Raw genomic sequence first — 25,277 nt, 5'->3', positions numbered from 1 at the left:
TACAGTTGGCATGGTGTTCGTGTAACAACTCTGAAATATTTGATTGGCGGGCTGACAGACAGACTGTCTGATTTGTCCACTTGATGATCTGACTGACTGATGTGCTGGGTTGCTAGGTGAGACAGAGAACTTTGCGGAACCATTCGCGGACACCTCCACCTCCCCCGGCACTGTAGCCATCGCCTTCTACAACGGTCTGTGGGCCTTTGACGGCTGGTAACTGACACTGTCACTCTTCTTTTCATCATGACGATGATAATAATGACGACGATGATGATGGTGAATAAGTAACAGGGATGAATGCCATGGTGATGGTGATTAGTAGCGATATTTATTGACAGTCATGAGAGTAATGGTGGTAATAGTCATAGTAGAGATTATGAAAATGACGATGATGGTGGTCGTCATTATGATGATGATGAGATCCATTATCAACAGTGATAATAATGATTATTTTGTTGTGGTGATGGTGGTTTTAGTTGTTGTTGTCGTAGTCATTCTGACGAGGTTTGTTGTTGTCATTGTGTTGGTGTTGGTGTTGGTGGTGATGATACACCTAGTGCACTATACTGCACTGCGATGCTTTGCGTTACGTTACGTTGTGTTGTACTGCTTTTTGTATTCTATTGTATCAGTGTTCAGTCACTGCAGACTTCTCTGTGTAAAGTGCATCGCCACAACCGGTACTTAGCTTACCAATTTCCCCCTTTTTGTCTGTCTTCATACAGTCTTCACAAAAAGTTAACGACCACTTCATAAAAGCCGGCATGTTTTCATAAAGTGTTTAACAAATCAAGATGGTTTAAATCATGCAGGCTGCATATGGTCGCCACTGGCCTGTCACTGAATACACTAACTGGTGTCTCGGCACACGCACTCCATGAACAACCTGAAAAATGCGTTTGAAAAATCGATGTTTCATTGTAAAGAAATGGAAGTGCACATGGAAGAAATCCCCCTTTGGTTAGTAGTGGTATTCATTGCATCGCCTGTATACACCACTGGCTGTCGGAAATTCAGCATCATTTCACCATACCCAAAAAGAAAACTCTTCTTCTTCTTCTTCTTCTACTACTACTACTACTACTACTACTACTACTACTACTACTACTACTACTACTACTACTGCTGCTGCTGCTGCTGCTGCTGCTGCTATTTTTTGTGAAGTCTTTGAGGTGCCACACAGAAGAATTGTCCACCAGATTCCTCCAGGTCTATCGGTTGTGTGCCAAAGCCTGGGTCTCTGCCAAAAGAAAACTGCATTTCCTAAGTGATCCTTACCTTTCTGTGAACATTGTTGCCACACTGTTACAATAACTCACGTTCACACGACAGGTAGATTGTTGTCACACTGTTGCAATCACTCACGTTCACACGACAGGTAGATTGTTGTCACACTTTCCCGTTCACTCACGTTCACACGACAGGTAGATTGTTGTCACACTTTCCCGTTCACTCACGTTCACACGACAGGTAGATTGTTGTCACACTTTCCTGTTCACTCACGTTCACACGACAGGTAGATTGTTGTCACACTTTCCCGTTCACTCACGTTCACACGACAGGTAGACTGTTGTCACACTTTCCTGTTCACTCAAGTTCACACGACAGGTATATTGTTGTCACACTGTTGCAATCACTCACGTTCACACGACAGGTAGACTGGTGTCACACTTTCCCGTTCACTCACGTTCACACGACATGTAGATTGTTGTCACACTTTCCTGTTCACTCAAGTTCACACGACAAGTAGACTGTTGTCACACTTTCCCGTTCACTCAAGTTCACACGACAGGTAGACTCGCACATAACGCTCGCATTCTGACTTCACTCCAGCCTATGGATGAACAACATGACTCGACAAATGCACTCACTTCGAATTATTACAAAATTCAAAGAAAATTAAATAATTATATTCATTTTTTCCCTCTAGGAATAAATCATATCAGCTGTGGCGCTCAGAAGGCACAATTACAAATTTTCCATTCTCTCTCACACTTTCAAGGCAGGTTTTCATGATGTTCACAAATCGTGGTATAAATCTTTGCATAAAAATGTTTATCTCGTGGCCTTCTTTCAGTTCATCCGAAGCTTATTTCTCATAGGTCTTCTCACATCTTGAAGATGCTTACAACTGTATAGGACAAATAACTCGGTCCTAAAACAGACACTGAGGATCCACCACTTCACATCAGCTTTCCTGAAGATCGACAGTCCCAACTTCCAGGACTCACATTCTCACAAAGCATCAAGTGTCCCGTGACACATGACCCTGAGGTCTGTCACCAGGTCACTCCTGTGACCCACACTACCGTGTGTCAAGAGTGGAATGACAATAATTTTGGTGCACTTAAAAATAAATCAATTCGTGAACACATTCACCTAAACGCCTAAAGAACGTGCACCACTAGACTTTCTCTTCAATTCAACTTCGGCCCAAACTACAATAGCATAGCAAAGCTATACAAGAAATCTCCTTTCACAAGCAGGCAACACTATCAACTAAAACTCTGTCATGACAACTGTACATTATTTCCAATGGTTTATTTCAAATACAAACGAAAGTACATAGTCGAAGGAGAAAGAAAAGAAACTGATCAAACAAAAACATACAAACAAACAAAAAAAACACTAACAAACAAAAAACAAACAGGCAATCAAACAACAACAAAAACAACAACAACAAAAAACCAAAAAAAAACAAAAACAAACAAACAAACAAACAAAAAAAAAAAAAAAAAAATCAATAACAGAAAAAGAAACAGAGTACAAAAATGGACTGTACGAAAGGCGATGTTGATAACAATTTAAAGAAATCACATCGATGTTGTGTGTGTGTGTATATTATATTATATTATATTATATTATATATATATATATATATGTGTGTGTGTGTGTGTGTGTGTGTGTGTGTGTGTGTGTGTGTGTGTGTGTGTGTGTGTGTGTGTGTGCGTGTGTGTGATTACATCATATTACAAACAAATGAGAAAAATTTTGTGAGTCTATATAAGAAAACAATTTGGTTTGAAGTACAAAAAATTATTTATGTGTTTTAGCACCTTTGTGTACACTACTGATTATCCTTAATGCACTGGTCTGGTCTAAATCATAGTTATCACAGTTATTACCATCAGATAACCCTATTCCAGTATTGTTGATATACTGATTTAGTGCAGCTATTCAGCTAATGGAAGTTCGCTGTTTTTTATATCTCCATTACAGAAAACTGCTTTAAAAAGTAATTCACTCAAGGTTTTGGGTGTAAAGCAAAGACAGAATTATTTATAAGCTTTAGAAACATGGTTCCAAAAATATTTTTATTCGTATATTCTGACCAATGACAGGTTCATCGCGTTCAAGGGTTTCGAAAAAAATGAATTATTTCTTTCTTTCGCAATATGTTTTCATTTGTGATTTGTGGTGTAAAATTTTCTGCTCCAAACCAGTAGCAGTGTACATAATTATTTTCTTACATCTGGTATATTTAGTCCCCCTTGATTAGTTGTTTTTATGGAAGCCTTTATACTTATTATGTTTTTCATTGCACACAAAACTCAAAACACGTCCTATGTAGATTTTGTATAAAGTGTGTGGTGGGTCTGAGTTTTGACAGCACAAATGATTTTTGAATGGCCACTCTACTGATCAGAGTGATTGTTGTTTGTGATCATATCTTAAATAAGATTTCAACTTGTAATGCTACATTATTGTATTTAATCAGTTCACATTCATTTGAATAGTAAATATTGTGTAAAAACAACAACAACAACATAAAAAAACCCAATAAAAACAACAACAACAACAACAACAACACCCCCCCACATAGTTTGAATTTAGGAGGATTCCATACCATATTTGAATTATGACAAAATATTTGATATGATTTGTTTCTACTCCCTAGCCAAAGTGCTTGTGTTTTGTCAGTATTCGTAAACAATTCTGTTGCCTTTCTTAAACTCTCAAGTTTATGTGGTGTGGTGTGTGTCCATCGAGATCGATGATGACCATCGTTGTCATCCAGCTGGGGGATGGGGGTAGGGTGGTGGTGGTGGGGGTGGGGGGTGGGGGGTGGTGCTCATGAATCTATCTGTGAGTGCGCAGATGGCTGAATAGTCCAATCTGCGCACGAAATATTCGCTGACAGTTGGGGCAGACAAAGACCGGCATATCATTGTCAGGGAGCTTGTTTGCCCGTGACTTTCTGGCCTGCCTCTTCTGAACAGCTGCACCAGTCCTGTTGGCCTCGCACAACTTGGCACCTTTGTGCACAACAGCGCGCCATTTGTCACGGTCCACTGCAGATTCCTCCCAGGAGTCAGGGTTGATATCAAACGCTTTCAGAGAGACTTTCAGAGTATCTCTGAAGCGCTTCTTCTGACCTCCGTGTGATCTCTTCCCTTGTTGCAGCTCGCCATAGAAGAGCCTTTTGGGCAGCTGATGGTCTGGCATGCGCGCCACGTGTCCAGCCCAGCGAAGCTGGGACTGCATCAGGATGGTGAAGATGCTGGGACGGGTGGCTTTTGCAAGCACCTCTGTGTCTGGGGTCCTGTCTTGCCACTTGATGTTCAGTAGCTTCCTTAGGCATGTTGTGTGGAAGTGGTTCAGCTTCTTGGCATGTCGTTGGTACACTGTCCAAGTTTCGCAGGCGTACAGTAGTGTGGGGAGAACTACTGCTCTGTAGACCTTTAGTTTGGTCTCAAGACAATGCCTCTTCTGTTCCAGACATTTGCATAGAGTCTACCAAAAGCTGCGCTTGCTCTTGCAGTCCTGACATTCACTTCATCGTCGATGGTCGCATTTCGTGACAGTGTGCTGCCAAGGTATGTGAACCGCTCCACCGCACTGAGTCTCTGACCGTTGACTGTGATGTTGGGCTCAACGTGGGGTTTCCCTGGGGCTGGCTGATGGAAAACTTCAATTTTCCTCGTGCTGATGGTAAGGCCGAAGTTCCTGCTGGCAGTGGCAAACTTGTCGACGCTGAGTTGCATGTCAGCTTCAGATCCAGCGTTGAGGGCACAATCATCAGCAAACAAAAAGTCTCTGATGATGTCTGTCATGACCTTCGTTTTTGCTTGAAGCCTTCTGAGGTTAAACAGCTTGCCATCTGTTCGGTACTTTAGGCCGATTCCAACATCGCCATCTCTGAAGGCATCAGTAAGCATTGCAGAGAACATGAGGCTGAACAGTGATGGAGCCAGGACGCAGCCTTGCTTGACACCATTTGTGACAGGAAAAGGAGCAGATGTTTCGCCATTGTCCTGGACTCGAGCCTGCATGCCTTCATGGAATTGGCTGACCAAGGAAATAAATTTCCGAGGGCATCCGTACTTGGCCATGATCTTCCACAGTCCCTCTTTACTCACGATGTCGAAGGCTTTAGTGAGGTCGACATAGGTGGAGAACAGATCAGCATTTTGCTCCTGACATTTCTCTTGCAGCTGCCTTGCAGCAAACACCATGTCGGTGGTTCCGCGCTCTTTCCGGAATCCACATTGGCTCTCAGGCAAAAGACCTTGGTCAAGGTGTGCTGCGAGGCGGTTTAGTAGGATCCTGGCAAGTATCTTGCCTGCGATGGAGAGCAAGGAAATGCCCCGATGGTTATCACAGGCTTGCCGGTTCCCCTTTCGCTTGTACAAGTGAATGATAGATCCATCTTTGAAATCCTGGAGGATCGTCTCTTCTTTCCACATGAGTGAGTACAGCTGATGGAGCTTTTCAGCCAGCACAGTGCCTCCATCCTTGTAGACCTCTGCTGGTATGGAGTCTGAGCCAGGTGCTTTGCCACTGGATAGCAGACGGATTGCTTTCTGGGTCTCAATAAGTGTTGGCGGATCATCCAGTGCTTCGTTGATGGGGACTTGTGGGAGATGGTCTATGGCTTCATCATTTATGGAGGAAGGGCGATTTAAGACACTGTTGAAGTGCTCAGCCCAGCGTTTGAGAATTTTCTCCTTCTCAGAGATCAAGTTATTCCCATCTGCACTGAGGAGGGGGGATGATCCTGAGGATGTGGGGCCGTAGACTTCTTTTAAGGCATCATAGAACCTCTTCATATCGTGCCTGTCAGCATATCCCTGGATCTCATCAGCTTTGTCACTCAGCCACTTATCCTGCATCTGACGTAACTTTTGCTGAACAGTCCTGCGGATCGCATTGTACGCATCCTTTTTTGATGTGGACTTTGGGTTGCTCAGGTAGGCTTGATGCAGACGGCGTTTCTCATCCAGAAGCTGCTTGATTTCATCACAGTTTTCATCAAACCAGTCTTTGTGCTTTCTGGTCATGGGTCCCAGGGTCTCTGAAGCTGTACTATAGATCAGCTCGCGCATGGTCCTCCAGTCAGACTCCACATTCTGGTCGTCCGGAGAGGCGGATTCCAGACGGTCTTCCAGCAGCTCCACAAAGGTCTGTTTGACGGTGATGTTTTTCAGCTTAGCGATGTTGAGCCGTTTTGGAGCCTTCTGGCCTTGGGGGCGTCTCTTGGGCTGGATTCGAATATTCAGCTTCGAGACTACAAGGCGATGGTCTGTCCAACACTCGGCGCCGCACATGGTCTTTGTCACACGTACATCTTGCCTATCCCTTTTCCTGACGATGACGTAATCGATGAGATGCCAATGCTTTGAGCGAGGGTGCATCCATGACGTCCTGTTACGGGTAGGGAGGCAGAAAACTGTGTTGGTTATCAGCAGTTCGTGCTCTGCCCAAGTCTGAAGCAAAAGCAATCCATTTGGGTTGCAGTGGCCCACGCCATGCTTTCCAATCACTCCATCCCAGGAGATGTAGTCAGAGCCAACTCTAGCATTGAAGTCCCCAAGAATGATGAGCTTGTCTGCTTTAGGGATAGCAGCAATGACAGAGTGAAGGTCCTCGTAGAACTTCGCCTTCACTTCATCCGGGTTGGTCATGGTTGGGGCGTAGGCACTGACAATGGTGAGGTGCTTCTGGCCAGATGCCAGTGGAAATTTCATGGTCATAAGCCTATCGTTGACTCCCTTTGGGATTCCAGCTAGCTTGCTGACAAGTGCTGTTTTTACTGCAAAACCAACGCCAGCCTCACGTCGCTCTTCGCTTCCTCGTCCACTCCAGAGGTGTAACCAGATCCCCGTTCACAGAGCTCGCCTTCGCCTGCAAGCCGAGTCTCACTCAAGGCTGGGATGTCGATGTTGTATCTGGCGAGTTCGGATGCAACTAGTGTCGTTCTCCTTTGGGGTCTGTCCGCGTTATCTCTGTCCAGGAGAGTCCTTATGTTCCAAGCACCAATGGTGAGAGGAACGATCCTTGATTTTTTCTTTTCTTTCTCTTTATTTCGACCGCTGATGTAGGGTCCCCGCCAGCCGCGGTATGCTGGCCAGGGTGATATGGAGCAGGCAATTTTTAGGGCACCTTTTCTAGCCCCTTCCTCATGCCAGGGAGGTGAGCAGTGCATTCCTAAAGAGGGCTGCTCAGACGGCTGCCGAGCTCCATCGCTGCTCCTGTCGATGAAGAACGACCCTATGGCCTGAGCCGCCTGCGTGCAGGTCTGCGGCTGCGACTGCCAGTGTACCCACACCTGTCGTTTCGTCGCTCGCCTGTCGCCACAGGACTTGGGGGTGATGAAGGATGAAAGGTCAATAAGGATGACTGATGACTTGCGCGATGAGTTTGTTTAAAGTGAAGAGGAGTTGCGCAACATCAACCTCACTCTCTCGTCCGGGTCCACCAATTTCCAGTGGCAAGACTAAGTCGAGACGACTGGAGGATGAGCACGGATGCAGTGGATGACCAAGATATCCTTTCGGTGTCTCATCTTGCTCTCTGCACTCCACAGTGCGTTGCTGTAACCGCCTTCCTCTCCGTTGAACCGATAGGTTTCTTCCGCAGATTCTGCCGAATCCAGACTTCGCATGCATGGGTAGACACACCCCGGGGACCAACTGCGTGTGGCATGCACACAGCACAGTGGAGCTAGATGGCCGTCGGTGGCTCTCCTGAGCCGACGCCCTTTTATGGATCTCGTTTTTAATTCCATAAGGGTGTCTAGCCACCCGCCTCACCAATCCCGGAGAGGAGCGGTGGGAGTGCCGGTTTAGTCGCCGGCAATCCGACCCTGAACAGGTTGTGCTGGATTTCAGGTTACCAGTAGCAGATCTAATGACCTGACATGGAGTTTATGTACTGAGCGTTCAAACGATGTTTTATCTCCGTATTAGATGGTTGGGTGTCATCAGCAAATTGTGAGATTTTGTGTTCTATTTCACAAATGCAAAATCACTTTATTTGTTTTATCATTATTGGTAAATTTCAGCACATAGTACAATAGATATGGCAAAATCGGATCTCCTTGTCTGCAGCATCTATTTCAAATCACTGTGTGCAGTTTCCATTGACATTAATTGCTAATTTTATGTTTCTTTTTAAAAAAAAAATCAGTCCATCGACATATACGACAGCCGTATGCTTTGAAAATTAATATATATTTCGAATATAAGAAATCAAAGGCATTTTCAAAGTCGACACAGAGTAACAGGCCTGGAATATTTTTGATGTTTAAGTTGTTTGGTATCACCCATATATTTATTAGTCATAAAACCTGTCTTATCTTCACTGTATCAGAATTCTATTTATTCTGTTTGAGACTGTATACTGTTTTGCTCACCTGTCATATCGGACGTTCTTCATGCCTTAGAAAGCTTTCTTGATGTCTGTGTGTGAAGGGAAGGAGGTATAGCCGGGACAGGGGTAGAAGGGAAGGCAATGTTCATGGTATAATAGATAAACTGTTCGCTGTCACAAACAAAACAAGCAGTCAAACAGACAGATAGACAGACGGTTACAGATTATAAGATGCTTAATGTCCATTGCAGGAACAGTCTGAACTTCGTCACTGAAGAACTGAAAAACCCTTCGAGGTCAGTGTGTGTGTGTGTGTGTGTGTGTGTGTGTGTGTGTGTGTGTGTGTGTGTGTGTGTGTGTGTGTGTGTGAACGCGCGTAAATAATGTGTGTGTGTGTGTGTGTGCGCGAGCGAACGCGCGTGAATGTGTGTGTGTATGCATGTGTGTGAGTGAGAGAGAGAGAGAGAGAGTGTGTGTGTGTGTGTGAGAGAGAGAGAGGGAGAGAGAGAGAGAGAGAGAGAGAGAGAGAGAGAGAGTTGGCATGTGCGTTTGCTTTTACAAAGTTATTCCAGCTAAGCATTGATGGAACCAGTACATTCCTGTGTGTCATGTTACCTTGCCATGTGTGTGTGTGTGTGGGGGGGGGGGGGGGGTCCGGGGGGGGGGGGGGTTTGGGGGTGTAAGTGTGTGTGTGTGTGTGCATGCATGTGTGCGTGTGTATATGCATCTGTGTGAATGAGTGTGTGTGTGTGTGTGTGTGTGTGTGTGTGTGTGTGTGTGTGTGTGTGTGTGTGCTTTTACAAGTTACTTCAGCTTGGTATTGCTGGAACCAGAAAATTTCAGTGTGTCATTTGACCTTATGTCGTGTGTGTGTGTTTTATCTTCAGTTTAATCTTCAGTTTAACGTCTATTCACTATACGTGTTTTTAGACGGAAAGGAGTAAAGAAGTGGATAAAGGAAAGGGAATGCATGTGAATATTAGTGTAAAAAAAAAAAATTCAAAAAAAATTCATGTTATGTAACAGAGGAAAAGTATATTATAAGAAAAAGGTCTAAAGAGATTGTGGTGTGTATTGAATGAGGTGTCATGGGAAGGAGAATATGTATATGCATATCAACAAGTATTAACCTATAACAATGTAAATATAAATAACAACATTAATTATAACACATCAAAGGAGGATACCAACTGGACTGGAGTTTAAAATTTCCGAAAACATTCTAAGCAATGAATAATCATTCAAAATCTTTTCAGTGGCTAATGAAATATTGGAAGAAAAGTCATCAGCTACATCTTTAGGAATTAACGGTCTTATGCTCGGACAATGAATGAGTAGATGACTTACAGTTATTTGCTTACCGCATATACATTTTATATTTTTAGAAAATTTTGTACGAAAGGCATTTAAACGAATTCTATACATTAGACTTGTAATTTGTCTTGAATGTGCTGCTGGTGTGTGTGTGTGTGTGTGTGTGTGTGTGTGTGTGTGTGTGTGTGTGTGTGTGCGTGCGTGCGTGCGTGCGTGTGCATGTGTATGTGTGTGTGTGGGGGGGGGGGGGCAATGTTGACAAGGCAGGAACCTGCCGCTAGCCATCATTGTGGGCATCCCCCTGACCACACTGTGCTATGTGATGGCCAACGTGGGATACCTGGCCGTCATGTCCAAACCAGAAATCATCGAGTCGCACGCTGTCGCCGTGGTCAGTGTGTCTGTATGTGTCAATGTGTACATGTCTCATTCGTCAGTGTGTCAGTATATGTCAGTGTGCGTTGTCACATAATACATTAGTATGTGTCAGTGTGTGTGTCTCGTCGTACGTCAGTGTGCTGAGTATGTGTCAGTGTGTTGTGTCATCATCTTTAGCCTGCGTCAGTATGTATACTACTCAACACTTGCTAAGGATATTATTCACTATCACAGAGTGTTCATCATATTGTAATGACGGAAAAAACTAAGTGGTTGGTTGTGTGACGAGAACCTGTCCGCAAATCCATGTGTTATCCACTGAGCGATCGCGGATACACACAGTGCACAAAAGGACGTGAACTGCATGACCCTCAAATAGGCGGGTGAACACCGGTCAGGGGAAAGTTCAGTTGATGTTCTGAGACATGTGTATCACAGCTTCATTAGCAGCTCTGCATTGCTTTTTATTGCACAATGGCTCGTCACGTGCAGAGAAGACATCTTTCTGAAGTTTAGATGGCCAGAGGAGTGAGGATGATCGAAACTGAGGCTACTCAGTGGCATGTGGCCGGTACCCTTGGGGTGTCGCAGAGCGTTATCTCCTGCATGTGGAATCGGACTACGGGGTCAGCATCTAGGCGTCACTCTGGAGGGTCCGTGCGCGCTACTTCGCAAAGAGACGACCGGTATTTCGTCCTACAGAAACACTGCAATCCTTTCTGGAACGCCACCCAGCTGCAAAGTGACCTCCAGCACGCTACTGGACAGAGAGAATCAGACGATGAGGAGAAGGCTTCACCATGCTGGTCTGATCTCCCAGCTCCAGTCATCCGCATCCCCTTGACCCACAACTACCGCAGAGTCAGACTAACCTGGGCCAGGGACCATGAAGTTTGGACCTTGCTGACTGGACTCCTGTGTTCTTCACTGATGAGTCCAGGTCCTGTCTGGACATGACTGATAGACGCAGGAGAGTATGGAGACGCCCAAACCATCGATTCCAGGCAGCATGACCGTTATGGCGGGGGCTTCTGGATGGCGTGGGGCGGCATCTCTATGCTTGGGAAAACCGACCTGCATGTGCTGGGAAATGGCACTCACACTACTGCCAGGTACTGGAATGAAATTCTAGAAGCCCATGTCAGACCCTATGCTGGTGCTATCGGCGAGGACTTCATCCTAAAGGATGATAATGCTCGGCCTCGTCGTGCTTGTGTCGTTGAGCATTACCTCCAGAAGGAAACAATCCAGCGAAAGGAGTGGCCGGCAAGGTCCCCAGTCATGAATTGAGCATGTTTAGGACGTGATTGGCAGAGCTGCACGTGCTCGACAGAACCATCCACTAACCCTCGCCGAGCTTGGAGTCGCCCTGCTAAAAGAGTGGGACAGAGTCCCCCAGCAAGAGATCAGGGACCTGATTTGCAGCATGCGCAGGCGCTGCAGGGCCGTGATTCAGGCGGGTGGAAGTCATCACGCTACTGACATGTCATTTCATGTGTATTTTGTTACTACCTCTACCTGTGCAGTCTTGCAATGATATTGCACTGTTTCAAGTTGATTTGGCCTACTAAACAATAAATGCAGTATATCCATTTCATTTTGAATAAAGATGTACTGTTTATTTTGCATGGCTAAATTTCATATCCTTAGCAAGTGTTAGTAGTATACATGAGTATCCATGTCTGTGACTCATCGTGTGTGTGTGTGTGTGTGTGTGTGTGTGCGCGCGCGCGCGCGCGCGCGCGTTTCCGTGCGTGTGTCATTGCGTGCGTGTGTGTGTGTGTGTGTGTGTGTGCAGAGGTGGGGAGAGGTGATGTTCGGACCATACATGTCCTGGCTGATGCCTTTTTTCGTCGTTGCTTCCACCTTTGGAGCTGCCAACGGCTGTCTGTTTGCTAGCGGCAGGTAAGGCCGATGTCACCTCTCGCTCCCTCACACCTGTCTGTCTCCAGCTCCGTCTGTCTGTCTGTCCCCGCGATGGAGTGTCTCTGTAACGTCAAGATACGTCATTCTCCGTCCGTGAGGTAGCCAGGCGAGATCTTTTCGTAACAAATAGAATTTATTCTGCGCAAGCAGATTTTGTTTCTTTTCTCTTTGTTTGCGCTTTCTTTTTGCCTTGTTTTTCTGTTTTCATCCTTTGCCTGCTGGGCCCAGTTACCTATGTTTATTTTCATTAAGCCGTTCTCTACAACTCTTTGAATAAATAACCAGATTGTTACACTCAGGAGCTAGGTTGGGGACACTTGGAAGGTCCGCACCAGCTGCCCAGTCAGAAGTGCCGTTTACCAGTTTGAACTTCATGTGCGTGACGTTTTGGGGACCAGATCAGTTTACTTTTCCCTAACTTAAAAAAAATCATTTATTTATTTACTTATACTTCCTATGTAACGATCTGAAGGTGGAATAGCTTGGATTTCAGCATAGCCTGGTTTAATGTCCTGCAAGATTCGCAGCATGGTTGAACATCTTCATGGACAACTTTGTTACAAGCTTTGTTCCGGGTGTGACTGGAGGATGTGGGAATGGATCTTTCAGCGTGTTCATAACATTTGTGCTGTTATGCATACCTTTAATTTATGTTTTATTTATTTACATGTCAGGTCAGGGGCATAGCCCTTGCTACCGGTACCATGTAACCCAGTACTACCTGCCGCATGTGAACTCTCCCAACGACGGACCAGGCAGAGGAGGAAACCTTTCCCAACGGCTGTGAAGGCGGAAGAGGATGACCAAAGGGCAGGGGGAGCTCTTATCCTTGGCTGGAAGTCCTCCTAGGAGACGGAACTCCAAAGAAAAAACCTGCACCTGCCGAGGCCGTCCTACACGTGGCAGTATCTGCACCTGTGGAACTGTGAGCGTCGGTAGGCGAGAGAGTGGGGAAGGGACTGCACAACTCCTCTTCACTAAAAAAAAATGTCACCTGTGCTGGTCAGGCAACCAGGCTAATGTCGGAACGAAGAGCTAGCCCTTCAACACCCAACTTTCCCAAGCCCTGCGGCGATAGAGAAGTTGTAACGGGGACAGGCAGAGGATGCTGCTGGCAGTTCCTAGTCATGACTCTGCACGCAGGCGGCTGTGGGGTGATGGTCGTCCGCCGTAGACTGGGGCAGATGCGGCGCCCGTATCCTCCCACAGTGTCAGAGCAGCCCTTTTTAGGGACAGCAACTGCTCTCCCCACATGGGGAAGGGGAGATAAAAGGATCCCTAAAAAAAGCCTGCCTCACCTATTACCTAGTAGGATACCGCACCTACTTGGACATCCAACACTAGCGGTCGAAAACAACAGAAGAAAAGAACCAGGAGTTATGCCCTGACTCTGGATGCCTGGAATGTTCGCACCCATTTAGACAGAGACGACAGACCAGAAAGGCACACAGCGCTCATTGCTAGAATACTTGATCGCTACCGGGTGGACATAGCACCCCTGAGTGAAACCAGGTTTGCCGGTGAAACCCAGCTGGAGGAAGTTGGAGGGGGCTACACCTTCTACTGCATTGGGAAGCCAGATGGCACCCCAAGAACCTCAGGAGTGGGCTTTGCCATACGAACCAAACTTGCACGACAGCTTGACAGTCTTCCACGTGGGATAAATGATAGGCTGATGATCCTGCGTCTGAAGCTGTCCAAGGATCGCTTCTCCACAGTCATCAGCTGCTATGCCCCGATGGTGACCAACCCTGATGACATCAAAGAAGCTTTCTACGAGGAGCTCAGCTGCACCATTTCAGCGGTAGACAGAAAGGACAGGCTGATCATACTTGGGGATTTCAATGCCCGCGTCGGCGTGGACTTCTCCTCGTGGCCAAAAGTCCTGGGACAGCACGGCACTGGCAAGTGCAACTCCAACGGACTGCTTTTACTCTCGCCCTGCGCGCAGCATGGACTGACCATCTCCAACACCCTCTTCCAACAAGTGGACAAGTACAAGAACACATGGATGCACCCCCGCTCTAAGCAATGGCACATGCTGGACTATGTGATTGTCCGACAGAGGGACAGAGGTGATGTTTTCATTACACGCTGCATGAGAGGAGCAGTCTGTTGGTCAGACCATCGCCTGGTACGCAGCAAGATGAACATCAGACTTGCACGCAAGCTCCAACCAGCCAGGCAGAAACCCCCTAGGAAGCTGAACATCCACAGCCTCCCTCTCACCAAGGACGTTCTGCAACAGCAAATCCAAGCAGCTCTCCAAGAAATTCCTGCATCAACTGATGTAGGAGAGGTATGGAGCACCTTTAGAAATGCTGTGTACACAATAGCAGCTGACACACTCGGCTTTGTACAGAGGAGCCACAAAGACTGGTTCGACGAGAACGACTCTGGAATCTCCAAGCTCCTGGACACACTACATGTACGGCATCAGGATCACATTTTCGATAAAGACTGCCAGAGGAAGGAGGACCAGTTCTTGCAAACCAGGCAACTCGTACAGAAGAGGCTTCGTGAGATGAAGAATACCTGGTGGGAGTGAAAGTCCATAGAGCTTCAGTCTGCTGCTGATGCTCACGACATGAAGACCTTCCATGATGGCCTCCGAGCTGTGTACGGGCCGAGAGTCACAGGATCAACCCCTGTCCGAGCCTTGGACCAGACCACCCTCCTGACAGACAAGAAAGACATCCTTGCCCACTGGGCAGAGCACTTTAACACCTTCAACAGGGACTCGTCCATATCTGACGAGGTAATTGCAGCCCTCCAACAGCTACCAGTCAATGACTCGCTAGCTGCCCCTCCCACCAAGGCCGAGACCCGGAAGGCCCTGAAGCTGACAAAGTCAGGAAAAGCACCAGGAGCGGATGGAATCCAGACTGACAAGTATGGAGGCGAGGTGCTGACATACAAGCTGACCGCCCTGTTCCAGTCTATCTGGGAGAGAGGGGAGGTCCCCCAGGATTTCAAGGATGCTTCAATTGTCCACATTTACAAACGGAAGGGAGACAAAACATCCTGCGATAACCACTGTGGAATCTCTCTCTTCTGCATCGCCGGCAAGATCTTCGCCCGCATCATACTGAACAAACTGGTTGACCATGTCTCCAACATCCCTGAAGCACACTGCGGCTTCCGCTCAGGCAGGGGAACACGTGACATGGTGTTTGCCGTACGCCAGGTGCAAGAGAAGTGCCGTGAGCAGAACAGGGAGCTCCACATGGTCTTTGTAGACCTGACTAAGGCCTTCGACACGGTGAACCGCCGTGGTCTGTGGAAGATCCTCCTAAAGTTCGGCTGCCCAGAGAACCTAATCCAGCTGATTGCGTCATTCCACGATGACATGCAGGCGAGAGTTCAGGAATATACTGACATGTCGGATCCGTTCCCTGTGGTAAATGGAGTGAAGCAGGGCTGCGTCCTGGCACCCACAATGTTCTCCATTCTCTTCTCTGCTATGCTGATTGACGCCTTCCAAGACTGTGACTGGGGCATCTACATCTAGTTTCGCACAGATGACCAACTTTTCAACTTGTGGCGACTCCACGCCAGGTCTAAGGTGTTTGAGGCACTGTTGAGAGAGTTCCTCTTCGCTGATGACTGTGCGCTTGCTGCACACACCCATGAGGACATGCAGTTCATTATGGACAGGTTCTCAACATCCTGCAGGCGCTTTGGACTCACCATCAGCCTCAGCAAGACCGATTCCATGTACCAACCAGCTAGCTCAGAACCCCAGTGCCTCCCCCCCCCCCCCACCCCCCCACCCCACCCCCCCCACTCCCCCCCCGCCCCCTCCCTGCAATCAAGATCGATGACACAGAGATCAAGTCAGTCGACAAGTTTTGCTACCTGGGCAGCACCCTATGCAGCAACGGAGCCCTTGATGCAGAAGTGACGCTGCACATCGCCAAGGCCAGCTCCGCCTTTGGCAGACTCTACAACAGGCTGTGGAACAACAAAGGCATCAGGCTCAGCACCCAAATCAAAGCCTACAGAGCTGTTGTGCTGATCACCTCGTTGTACTGCTGTGAAACATGGATGACGTATCGGCGTCACATCCAACAACTTGAGCAGTTTCACCAGAGATGCCCACGAAAGACAGAGTCTCCAACCTATAGGTCCTAGAGAGGAGCGGCTTGCCCAGCATCGAAAGTCTGCTGATCCAGTGCCAGCTACGCTGGGCAGGACACGTTGTCCGCATGACAGCAGGATCCCGAAGATGCTCTTGTATGGCCAGCTGAAGGAAGACCACCGCGAACTTGGAAGACCCTGCAAGCGCTTCAAGGACACCTTGAAGACAAACCTCAAAGCCTGTGACATAGACACCGCTTCCTGGGAAACTGATGCCCTCTCGCTGGAGGATGCTGTGCTCTAGTGGCATAAAGACGTTTGAAAACAAGAGAACGCTGGCCATTAAGGAGAAGCGTGAGCGAAGGAAGCAGGGCTCAACTTCTGGAGACGTTTTCTCTTGCAACACCTGTGGGAAGTGCTGTGCATCCAGAATCGGCCTCTTCTCCCATATGAGGACACACACTGACAGATAAGCCTGCCAACTCATCCATCGGTCCAACGGGTGACTCCATCATGAGAAAATACACACCGCTGCCCCTCTGCTTGCCTCATTCAGTAGCGCGGTCAGCTCTGTACACAGTGAAATCTGGTGGCTGAACGATGCTGTCAAATTGGGGGATTGCGAGAAATCGTGGGCTAACAACCCCTCTTCTTGGCCTCTTCTTCCATGATTATGAGGACACACACCGACAGAAAGGCCTGCCTGCCTACTCATCAGTCCGTCCGACGGGAGACTCCATTCATTCAATTTATGTTTTAGTAGATTTGCAATCGCGACATGATCGCTTGACTGATTTTTCGGTTTGTTATTGATTACTTTCGCATCACTCATGTTTTGCTGCCTCTTTCTCTTTCCTGCTTTCAGTTAGCTAATGTCTTGGTATTGTGCTGCATTGTGTCATGTTGCAGGTTATTCTATAATATTGGGCATGGCTTGAGTTGGGTATTACACAAGATTTATCGCTGTTTTTCAATGACTGTGCTCAGTGACTGATGAATGGACTTACGGCACGTGACTCTGTGGTGGTTGCAGGCTGTCATACGTGGCAGGGAGGGAGGGGTACTTCCCCCAGGTGCTGGGCTTCATCAGCCTGCATAGCCTGACCCCGGTGCCCGCTATCCTCTTCACTGTGAGCAGGGGCTGCAGCCTCCACCCTCCTTTGTCCGCCAGTTGTTGTTGTTGTCGTCGTTGCTGTTGTTGTCCTCCTCCTCCTTCATCTTCTTTACTGTTTTTGTACTGCAGCTCTCAAGTTAATCGTTTCTTTGAGTGAGCGGCGGTTGTTGAATCGGCTAGGTGTGTTTGTTCCCTCTTTTAGAAATTGACGGGATCTTTGAGTGCGCATTTTGGATTCCTGTATGTGAAAAGAGTTAAAGCATGATCAGGTTTGCATCCATGTCGACCTAGTAGACTGGAACATCCCCACTTAATCAACCAACTGGAGGTAAAATAATTATGTTGTGACAGAGTACTACATGCTGCCGGTTGTGACACACAGACCGTAACAGATCCGCGGGACTTAGGTCCAGAGCTCTGACCACTCAGCCAACGGTCGCCAGTCCCTCTCTGCCTGTGCTTACCTAGCATTATTTCACCTTCTTGTTGTCATTGTTGTCCTTGTTGATGGCGACATTGCTGTTTTTGCCAGTGTTGGCAGTAGTTGTTTTTTTCTTTCGTTCAGTGTGTGTGTGTGTGTGTGTGTGTGTGTGTTGCTGTTTGTTAGTATTGGTAGCAGTTGTGGTGATTTTTGTTGCTGTTGTTGGCTTTTTTTTTCTTTTCTTTTTTTATTGTTGTATGTTGTGCAGTTATTTTCTCCATACTTACAATCATTGAATGGTTTTGCTATCCACAAATTTGTGTTGGAAAACATAATTAAGCAAGCAGTACAAAAATACGAAAAATAATAGAAAAACAGCAACGAAACATTCAACTAATCAATTCACTTCAGCAACTGGCAGCCACCGAACGAACACAGATATGAGGTACATGACAGTGGACATTTTGTTTCGACTTATAACGTGTGTGTGTGTGTGTGTGTGTGTGTGTGTGTGTGCACGCACGTGCGTGTGTGCGTGAGTGCGTGCGTGTGAGTTTAGCTGGCTATTGCCACGTGTCTGGTGATTCCAAGTGACCTAGGACTCCTCATCGACATCTTCATTTTCGCTTCCTGGTTGTTCTATGGCCTGACTACACTGTCTCTGTTAATTCTGAGATGGAAGGAGCCTCACCTGCATCGACCCTACAAGGTAAGACCTGCACACATTTATCCTTGTTCCGGGATGTGACGTAGGGGAGTTTCAAATATCCATGTTCTGGGGAGTGCCTTGAGGAACGTTACGGTTATAAACCCGTGCTCTTGGAGGCGGGGTGTCCTGAAGGAGTTTCAGTAATCCATGTTCAGGCACTGAATTCCTTGTTAAATCATCTAGACTCAAGTATGGTGGAGCAATGTATCAAGCTATCTTAGAGGAGAGACGAACATAATAGATGATAGATTAAACAGGGGATAAAACAAGGAATAAGTTATTAAATCATTATAAGAAAAAAATTAAACAATTCAAATGATTGTGCCAGAGTAACAGTACTGATTCCATGTTGAATGTTTTTCATCTCTTCGCATCACACATTTTCCCAGTCAGACAATGTCAAAGATCATTCGAAGCGGAAGGGATGAGGCACCACCTCTCCGCCCTCCTCCTACCCCCCCCCCCCCCCCCCCCCCCCCCCCACCCCCACCCCAAAAAAAAACAAAACAAACAAACAAAAAAACCAAAAAAAAACCCATATCTTGGTGATCTTGGTGTCTTCAGTTCTTATGGTTCAACACTGAGTAAAGCCACAATGTCTGTTCGCTCTAGGTTCCCCTCTTTGTGCCAGTCTTGATGCTGCTAGCGTGCATGTACCTGCTGGTTGCACCAATCATCCAGAACCCTGCCGGCAGTGGTTCCTTCACTCTTCTGATCCTGGCTGTCGGCCTTCTGGTTTACTTCCCTTTCATCCACATGCACCTAAAACTTCCAGGAATGGGTTCGTATCTAAAAGAATAATCATTTGAAAATCAGTTGGTTGAAACACACGAATGCAGGCATGTGCATGCACCTACACGATCAGCTCACACATATGCGCGCGCCGCCTTTGTCGTTGCTCGCAATTTCGACAGCACAGATCATGCGCCTCTATATGTCTGTTTGCAGGGGAAGGCGATAAAGAGGGTAATCAGTTTTTAACGCCATTTCCGGATAGTATAGCCTACCTAATTACATTGTCACCTGAAGTGTCCCCAAAGTTGCGTGAGCCAGGAACCGGTCCCGAAGGTCACGGATCACTAGCCAAGGCCAGAGGACCATTATTTTCACGCTATTTGGGCGAGGTTCTCATGAGACACGCCGTTAAACAAGTTTCGTTTTTTCCATCTCGCGGCAAGAGTGGCAAGGCTCTCGCTAGTCAAGGCGAGGTATACCTACCAACCAGAGCAACTGGTATCAGTGAGGTGAAGATAAAATCTGCTTCCCGCCTCGCGCCTATTTCTTTTTGCAGTTATGTCCTATTTTAGCGTCCTAAATCATTGCACTTGGTTACATTTTCATGGTTTGTGGGACCAAAAATGGAAAAAGCAAGATGGTGGCACGTTAATTTAGTGACTGAATCCGCATAAAATTGAGTAAAATTACGTACAATTCATCGCCCTCACCACGAACACGTGAGCGTGATCGCGCGGCGAATAAGAAACACGCCTGACTGAACACAATGAAGATTTAATTCTATATGCCTGGCTCAGTGATCAATGATCTTCCGTCAGACTCTTTCGGACACTAATTGCGACTTTGCGGACACTTGTGGTGACTGAAGAAATTGGGGACCTTGATCTTTGGGACTCTTCGGAAATGGGGTTAAAAATAGATTGATCACCGCCCTCCCACTCTACCTCGCTTAATCCCATTTGAGGGATGATCAGTCTTTCTTTTTTCTTTTCTTTTTTTTTTTCTTTCTTTCAGTTTTTGTTTTCTCTCTTTTTTTTTTTTTTTTTAAATCACTACTCGCGTGTGAACAGAATATATCATCACTCGTTCATGTGTGTGTGTGTGTCAGTGCGTGCATATGTGTGTGTGTGTGTGTGTGTGTGTGTGTGTGTACACGTGTGTGTGTGTGTGTGTGTGTGTGTGTGTGTGTGATAATATATTGTACGTATTTGGCGCAAACTCTCCATAAGCGCCTCATATCGAAAATTCAATTTGAACAGGTGGGTTATAAGTTTACCCTTGAAAGAGGACAGAGTTCGTGAGTGCCAGAGTTCAAGAGGAAGATAATTCCAGACAGGATGTGCTTGATACTGAAAAGCCCTTTGACCAAATGTCTTTGAAGAGAATATGGGGACTCGAATGAGCTTTTCTTTAGAAGACCTGGGAGAACGGGATGGAGCGAACTGAATAAAAATATATGCGCCCAGGGTTCTAACAGAAGTTTGAAAATTGACAACAGCATTGCAGACAGTCAAGGTATGGTCCGGAACATGACTAAGCAAAGACCTAGAGCCTACAAGCATGGCTTCTGTCTTGGTGTCTGAGCTTGTTAGTCAGCATCCATTCTTTCACTGCAACAATGCACATCTCTATGTTTTTTGCAAAGGATAGCAAAAGAACTTGGGGAAGAAGCTTTTGTGAGTTTGGTATCTGTGTATGTTTGTGGGGAGGGGAGTACGTGTGTGTGTGTCTGTATGTATGTGTGTGATGGTGTGTGTGTGTGTGTGTGTGTGTGTGTGTGTGTGTGTTAATATTTTTGTTCAGTGTAAACTGTATAAAGGTTGCCACTGTTAACGTAATAAATCTTAATATAATGTTTTATAAGCATTTTCACGACCAAAGAAAGAAGAAGAGAAAGAAGATGAAACGCGCCAATTGTAAAAACATGTTGACTTGCTGTGTTTCAGATCAAGTCACTGCCTTTTTGCAGAGGCTGTTGACCATTGTGCCTACTCGTCAAGACTAGGTGACACAGTGATTTCACTACTAACTTGTCTCATTCGAGGGATGGATGAAACCAACACACAATGCCCTTCCTGTCAGTAGGCCCACAGGCTGGTAACACTCACAGAGGAACAGGAACACAACCAGAAACATCTGCTGAAAAGGAAGCCCTCAGTCTCTTCACTGATACACCTTTCGTTTTTCTTTTCTTTTTTGTTTGTTTCCATCATGTCAACACACAGCCACAACAGCAGAAACAAAATCCGCACTGACAAACCAGGTTTATAATTTAATTTATTCAAGACTGGACAGCGCTGTTTGGTCTCAAGCACGCTATACAAGGGTAGATACACCATTTCTCGGCCTTACCAAGAAAACTTGACTGGAAAAAACTGACTCTTCCCTAATGTTCAATGATAGTATCCCCTGACTGCAATATACTCTGTCTAGTTGTGTTCAGACATTGCTGTACCTGCGTGGAAGAAGGTGAAATTGTATCTTGCGCCTCCAAAAATGTTTAAACGGCACGAATGACGTCATCGTCACTCCAAAAACGGCGCCCACGAAGATGTTATTTCAGTTTGTGGAACAGGAAGAAGTTAGACGGGGCCAGGTCTGGCGAGTAAGGTGGATGGGGCAAAAGCCTTAGTTGGCAGTCTCAGCCACTGACACTTGTGAAGTGTGAACTGGTGCATTGTCCTGCAGCAAAAGGACCCCAGTTGGGAGCTTTCCTTGGCCTTTTTCTTTGATGGCTTCTTTAAGCTGGTGCAGTTCTGAGGCATAATACTTTATTATATATATATATATATATATATATATATATATATATATTAGTGGTAGTTTCCTGTGATGGTATGACCTTTCTGCAGGTAGTCAGTCATCATGATACCCTTGCAATGCTGAAAACAGAAGCCATGACCTGTTTGAATTTCTTGGGATGGGAAGAACCAAGATGCTTCCATTGCTTGCTCTGCTTTTTATTTTTAATTCAAGCTCAAACAGGTGATCTCACGCTTTATCTTGGGTGACAATTCTCCAAAAAGAAATAGCTGAGTTGGCCTGGAAACGGACCAGAAGATCCCTTGGTGTTTCAAGTCTGGCCACTATCTGATATGGCACCAGCATTCAGGGCACCCATGTTGCAGACAGCTTACTCATCCCTTGGATGTCAGTCAAAACCCTCTGCACTGAACCATAGCTAATAGTGATAGCTGTTTGTGCATCAGACAAACAGCTTTCATCCAGGACATTGCGGTGAATGGCTTCATTTGATCATCAGTGGTTTGAGGATTTGGGATGACTGGACCACAGGTCATCTTCTGCAATCTCCCTGCCCCGCCTTCAGTCAGCAGCCCACTTCTTGATTGTTGAATATGAAGGGGAGTTGTCACCAAGTGTATTTACCATGTCCTCATGGATGATCCTCGGTGTCATGCCCTTTTTCTACACATACTTGATTACTGCATGGGCTTCCTTTTTGTCTATTTCTGCTTTTTCACTACATTGGCAACTTTCAAAGACCATGACCTCCAAACAAATGTAGACAAATACTTGTAACTTTATAAAACCTTTGAAGAGATTCTAGTTTATAGCTGTGCTCATTCATATCTTACAGTTAGTGTCATTGCTTCTAGGTTTGGATCTACCCTCGCACATAACACACATACGAGACAAATGAATTACACTTCAGCGTATTTTGATAGATGAAAAGCCAGAGGTCAGGAGAATTAGATGTAAACATTAAATACCAACAAATTACACTAGTGTGTATTCATTTTGAGCATCAGTAATTTGAGGAACTTTCAGGGTCTGCTCAGTGTCTTTTATTCATCTGTGAGCAAGCAGACGGGAAGTGTAAAGCAGCAATGACTTGCTGCTGTGTGCCTGAGCAGGATTGACAATTTACTGTGCTTGTTGTTGCTTACTATTCAGAGCTTCTATATCCTCTTTTATATCTGACTGGAAGTTTGTGAAAAGGAGAGATTCAGAGCAAAGTACAGCTGACTGCAGAAACTACATGTACATGTGCCTGCTTCAGTGTGGCAGAGCGTATGCACATGTACACACACAGTGATGTGTTCACACGTTAATGTGTGCAAATGTATGTATTTGTGTGGAGCAGAGATAAATAATGTTTGTGCGTGTGCTTGTGTGTGTTGTCACATTGCATGTCCATCACTCTGTCCTCTACATAAGGAAGAAACAGTCAGAAATAATTTTTCCCCTATTTTGCCAGCCTCGCTTTTTAAATACCATAGAGACGAGGATCTGAACCTGAACCAATCTGTACATATTTTCCCCATTTATTATATTTTCACACTGTGATATCCACTTTATGAAGTTCAAACAGAGTGCATAACATTAAAGTTTTGTTTCATTTTTTTCTGCAGACATTGATGAAAGTCCGTGATTTTTTTCACTTTAGAATCCATGGCGAGGCTCAGGACACTTTCACTGAAGACGCTTTATGCAGATTAAATTCACTCACTGCTCAGACAGCTGTAAACGACTGTAGGATATTCAACCTTTTAATATTAACCAGAGTATTATGTACATAAATTGACATTGCTGTCCATTTTGCTTTTATTGTAATTACTACTATTGCAAGTAGAGCTATATAAAGTGAATTGTGAGTGCACATGTGGGGAATGTGTAAATGATCACTCACTTACAATTATTTGCTCATCATTTATGCAGATAAATTCTTTTTTCACATTTTATATTAAGATTTTCTCTTTAATTACCATATTTTGTGTATTCTTTGTCCTTTAATAGCTTTTCACATATGAAAATATTGGGGATGAATCCTATAAACTTGTGTGCATGTTTATCATGGAGATCGACAATGGTGTTGATGACTGACTGTACATTACCAACAAAACTGCACAATGTTGAAGATGAACACATCACTCATTATGAAAGACAACTCACTCTGTCTCAATGGGGCACAGTTCATTCTGTTCTTTCTCTCTTGAAATGATATAAATGCAGTATATCTCAGTGATTTTGACAACTGCAACTGGAAGAATTTCCAACAGGAAATCCAACAAAATCACACTGAAAGTCAAAAGTTAACACAAGGTCTGTTCTGCCTGGAGAGGCAAGGAACAAGATGGAAGTCCATATCCTCGCTCTCTTTGCAGTGAGCACCAAAACAGCAGAATTTCAAGTATTTTGTCAGGAGACTGAGTTGTCTACAAAAACAAAACAAAAACCAACCAAAGAAAAAACTCACTCAGTTTTAACACATGTAAATAAGTCCTTAATTTTGTGTTAGAACTAAAAACACAGGGAAAGTACCTGAAGTGAAGAAAAGAGAAATTATTACTTTCACTCAATACAGAAGAAAGGCACATTGTTCAAAGAAGTATGTTGGGTTTACAAGGAGTAACCATTCCTTGTTTAAACTCAAAGATAAAGGGCTTCTTTTAAACAAGTAAGGTTTATCCATGAAGCTGTGTGTGTGTCACTGATTGTGTTTAAGAGATAGACTTAAAGACAGACACAGAGACAGAAAATGCACACATGTGCAAGCATGCATAATTACACACCAATTTCATTTCAACATTATAAACAAAGTCAGTCAACTTTTTCTCTGGTTTATTCTGAACCATCCCACATCACACGGCTGTTTAACATACCCACAGCTTTTAAGCAAAGAAGACACAGAAAATAGTGCAGGGATGACCATCAGCTGTTCTGACAGTATAACTAACATCCAGTTATAGACATACATTACACATACCAAGTGAAGATGAAAAAGATATTACAAAGGTTTAAAAAAAAAAAAAAAAAAAAAAAAAAAAAAAAATCATTTTGATCAATGAAGACTGCTAAGAAAGGAAGGAAAGTGAAATGAAAGTGAAATGAAAGAAAAAGCAAAATCAGATCATTTTAACATGTATACATCTCAACTTGGAAACCTTCATGAAGTTTTGTTATCCTGAATAAAATGATTTTCTTCATCATTACATTGTTTTTGTGTGGGAAAAAAAGGATGAAATAGGCACTAAAGATACAGT

The 25,277-nt window shown here is 45.3% G+C and overlaps 1 protein-coding gene across 2 annotated transcripts in view; it reads left to right on the top strand.

Annotated features, from left to right (window-relative positions):
* The window catches only part of LOC143286052 (b(0,+)-type amino acid transporter 1-like), a 44,605-nt gene extending 20,522 nt beyond the window's left edge, over positions 1-24,083 (top strand). For both annotated transcript variants that reach the window (XM_076593589.1, XM_076593590.1), the window contains 8 exons: positions 117-216; positions 8,847-8,891; positions 10,177-10,300; positions 12,086-12,192; positions 17,327-17,423; positions 18,388-18,537; positions 19,150-19,318; positions 21,219-24,083. In XM_076593589.1, coding sequence (XP_076449704.1) covers positions 117-216; positions 8,847-8,891; positions 10,177-10,300; positions 12,086-12,192; positions 17,327-17,423; positions 18,388-18,537; positions 19,150-19,318; positions 21,219-21,277 — 851 coding nt within the window. In that variant the 3' untranslated portion in view covers positions 21,278-24,083. The remainder of the gene's footprint in view (positions 1-116; positions 217-8,846; positions 8,892-10,176; positions 10,301-12,085; positions 12,193-17,326; positions 17,424-18,387; positions 18,538-19,149; positions 19,319-21,218) is intronic.
* Positions 24,084-25,277: the final 1,194 nt, after the last annotated feature.

This window comes from Babylonia areolata, chromosome 9 (genome assembly GCF_041734735.1).
Source record: "Babylonia areolata isolate BAREFJ2019XMU chromosome 9, ASM4173473v1, whole genome shotgun sequence".
In the NCBI taxonomy this organism is placed as follows: Eukaryota; Metazoa; Mollusca; class Gastropoda; order Neogastropoda; family Buccinidae; genus Babylonia; species Babylonia areolata.
This window is presented reverse-complemented; position numbering and strand designations above follow the sequence as displayed.